At 33.2% G+C, this 3,895-nt stretch overlaps 1 protein-coding gene across 1 annotated transcript; it reads left to right on the forward strand.

The window, feature by feature from the left end:
• The first annotated feature begins 200 nt into the window (after window positions 1-200).
• Window positions 201-3,436, forward strand: LOC128547124 (adrenocorticotropic hormone receptor-like). Its single transcript, XM_053518844.1, has 2 exons — window positions 201-321; window positions 951-3,436. The coding sequence occupies exon 2, from the start codon at window positions 1,454-1,456 to the stop codon at window positions 2,504-2,506; it is 1,053 nt and encodes a 350-aa protein (XP_053374819.1). The 5' UTR covers window positions 201-321; window positions 951-1,453; the 3' UTR covers window positions 2,507-3,436.
• The last annotated feature ends 459 nt before the right edge of the window (window positions 3,437-3,895 follow it).

The following is a 3,895-nucleotide window of genomic DNA, read 5'->3' on the forward strand; positions in this document are numbered from 1 at the left end:
ACAGTAAAAAGAAGCTGTAATGGAAAAATACTTCAGACGGGTTGCTTCGAACATCCAACAAGTACATATTAATTTAAGCTAAATATTGATAAAGGGGAACGTATTTTGTAAAGTTCGAAATATTCAATAATAATCTCTGTGCACACATGGGACAACCCTCGACCGGAACAAATATTTTATGTGTTACCGGATTAGAATATCTAAGTTCTATTAGATGCAAGATGTGGAACAACTGGACAATTTAATAACATTAGAAACAGTTAATCAACGCATTTTAGTAAGTGATTATATACAGTTTGAAAAGATCAGATACAACGCATGGTAAATATATATTTTTTTATTTAAAAATTATTGCATGTATATTGCAGGATTGTGTATTCAACATTATCTAAAAAGCTTATCAATTCTGAAGATGTTTTTTATACGTAAAACGTTATCCGTACCTGAAGTGTTGTTATATCTTCTGGTACTTTTGGATCATGCAATCCATTCTGTATCTGTGTAGCAGAATTCTGTTTAACCCTTTGCCTGCTATATTTCTAAAATGGACTGGTCCATCATTCATTTTGGGCAGTACCATTTATTATTGGAAAGGGTGTTCACTGAAAATTTACAGACTGAATAGCGAACAGTGAAAACCATGATCAGACTGCACTGGTCGCAAAGGCAGAATCACTTGCCGCCAGCAGGCTAAGGGTTAAACCGGTTTCAATACGAGTGGGAGGTGTTGAACATTTCATAAACTCTTGTGAACAGGCACAGACAAACCAAGTTTTCTGTGATTACGCTAAGTTGCATTTCATGCTTTTATTCTTAAAGATCGTATTTCCATTTTGAAAACATCATCATGAACTAATTAATATTCTGATTTCAATGTCGTTATTTAAAACATATTTGGAGAGAAACTATTCGTTTAGTCTGATAATATTTCATAACGTTTTTATTTACAGATGAACATTCTGTGAGTTGAACATGTGTTCCAAAGTACGACGGTATGAAATGACCTTACAATAGGATAAAGAGTAGTGCGCTCAGAAGAACGAAACAACATATATTCGTTGACCTCAGAAACCTCGCAGATGAACAGATCTGTTAAGCGGAGCAACGTCGTAATAAGTAGATTTTTTACGTCCAATTAACGGTTCGAAAAAACACTATTGTTATCTTTGAAGAGAATTGCTGAAGTCAAGAATATTGGGAACAAGAAAGTAGCGAAGGACAAGAATTTTCTCTCAAAGACAATATTTTCTCGAGACGCATCCGACTTCATTCCGGCAATTAATGATGCCAAGGATGACTGCAAAGGCAGCAGCGTATGATAACAGATGTATAATGCCAGTGATATAGCAAAGTACACATTTAGAGAAAGCTTGGAAATAGGCTCTTTCAATAAACCGCTTGAAACTAAAATGCTTGTGTACTGTTGACCAGCTTCGATTTAACACTACTGGAAATGGATTACTTATCTGAAACAAATTTCAATGAAACTATTTGTAACACAGGTATATGTAATAACACGTCTAATTCGTCAGATGTATTCTTTAGAAATGAAAGTATATTAGATAAATACAGAAACGAGTATGACACTGCAGTCTCCGTGATATTTTATTTTAACATGACAGAACGTGTTATATCATTCGGTGGTATTCTGTTAAACCTTGCAACAATTATAATACTCATGTCACTTAAGAAATCACCGAAAACCCAGTTAAAACTTATAATGAGCCTGGCCATATCTGACAGCTTAATAGCCCTGTTTCACTTTTTGTTATCGTTTTTCAATTTCCCTAACGCATGGAAATTTTTCAGAAATTTGATAGGCACTACATGGCCAAAACCAAATAACCCAAAGACGGTATTTGCTTTCATATACACCACGACACAATTTGCTGGCCTCGGAACAATGTTTGCAATATCAGTGGATATATTGATAAAGGTACGAAAACCTCTCCGTTATAAGACATTAATGTCAAAAAGACGAGGAAACATTATTGTTACATGTCTGTGGTTAGTACCAAGCTTCCTGCTAGCAGCCGTTGCACTCCTTTTATCTCAGTTCGGCAATTTAGACATAACAATATTATTTATTTTTGGCAGTGTGTTTTACTGCTTGTTTTGTCTACTATTCTTCTTTATATTTTTGACAATCTACACAATAATACTGTGTTCAGTCAAGTCTTTTATGCATAGACTGCCGTCGAGATCTAGACATACTATTACGAAAACGGCGGTCACATTTTTTCTTATAATTGTTACATATTTTATTTGCATTTTGCCAAGCATCTGGATATTTCTACTCATATTTACAAATGTAATTGTTTCGCTTTCGGATTTAGTCCTAATCATGAACATTATCAGTTGTGTTTACACTTTGAACACTGTATTAGACCCAGTAATTTATGCTTATAGAATTCCAGAAATAAATATTCGATATAAAACATTATATAGAAGAATATGTCGTTGTGTACGAACTGACACGAATGGTGTTAACCTGGACTATAACTGAATCTTTCAAATAATTTTTTATAAAACACAGCTTAACGAAACATAAGATATACTGTCAACCGAAACAGTTTTGTTACATCTATCATGTAAATGTTGATCCATCAGAGCGTTTGTTTTAAGGAATATACATGTATAGAAGACATAACTTATGACCAGGTATAATATTTGTTCACTTTAATGGATAAATCTGTTTGTAAAGCATAATCTTTTACTTCATTCGGAGAAATGTGAATTGAAGTCAGGCGTGTTTTTGTCAGCTTGTAGAAAATGTAATACATTTTGACATATTAGTGATAAAAACATAATGAAAAATTCTTAAATCCAGGAAAACTCATATAGTCCATTTCGATTCATTTTTTTATTAATACCGTGAGAAAAAATGGTTTTAGCTGTTATTTAATGTTCATTTTATTATCTTGGTGTCCAGTTTGGAAAGGAATTCCTTTGAGCAAACCCATTTTGCTCATATTTATTTTGTTAACAACGTTAGATCTCGCATGCATTCTCGCTGAAAGGGCCACCATTGTAAATATTTTGAAGAATAGTTTATTATGCTAATAAGTTTGCATGTAGATATATCTGGGGTTTTTTTTTTTTTTTTTTTTGGTTTTTTTTTTTTTTTGTTGTTGTTTTTTTTCTTTTTTTTTTCTTCTTTTTTTATTATAATCTACGAGAATATGAAATATGATGTAATAGTATAAGAATCATTCACTAGCTGATTGGGTGGATTGAAATATCAGGCTCAAGGGTAACTATTAAGGCGGTAACAAGGCTCCGCAAAGTTATCACAAAAACAATACGTAAGAGCAAGTTATTTCAAGCCGAACCTTCTACAAGTGACAGAGTCTTTTCTTTGCATAATGTATTATTCAAATAAAGGATATGAAATAAAACGAATGCTGTTCTTTTGAGCACAATTTTGCTATAGTAGCGTATGAATTTACGCATTCATTCATAAATTACAGCACAAGAGTCATTGTTGTGTATGTGCAAAATGATTCGGTCCAACACCGGCGCAAAAGCACGGAAAAAATCCCGTCTGGCATACAAGAAATGATAAAACCTATCACATCTTATAATTTAATCTACAAGAAGATCATTTTAAAGCCAAGCAACATAAAAGCAGACTAGTCTGACTAAGTATGTTGATGAAAGATAGTGAAATATGAAACACCCTTACGCCCGGCGCCGGCTTAAGCGAAAATCAGAGGACCAGAAAATATAATAAGACTGAGTCCAAATACTAGGAAATTAAATTCCAGAAACGCCGTGGTTTAAATGTTATTTGGATAAACTCATCCTGTATGAAAATTAAATGTCAACATGCCAGTAAAACAATTACCACATAACATCAGCAAACATAGCGTTTCACGAAATTCAAATAATAGCC

The sequence above is a fragment of the Mercenaria mercenaria genome, chromosome 12 (genome assembly GCF_021730395.1).
Source record: "Mercenaria mercenaria strain notata chromosome 12, MADL_Memer_1, whole genome shotgun sequence".
Lineage (NCBI taxonomy): Eukaryota > Metazoa > Mollusca > Bivalvia > Venerida > Veneridae > Mercenaria > Mercenaria mercenaria.

Bases quoted from the DNA above. Each gene is read 5' to 3' on its own strand.
- LOC128547124 (XM_053518844.1), top strand. From the start codon at position 1,454: ATGGATTACTTATCTGAAACAAATTTCAATGAAACTATTTGTAACACA.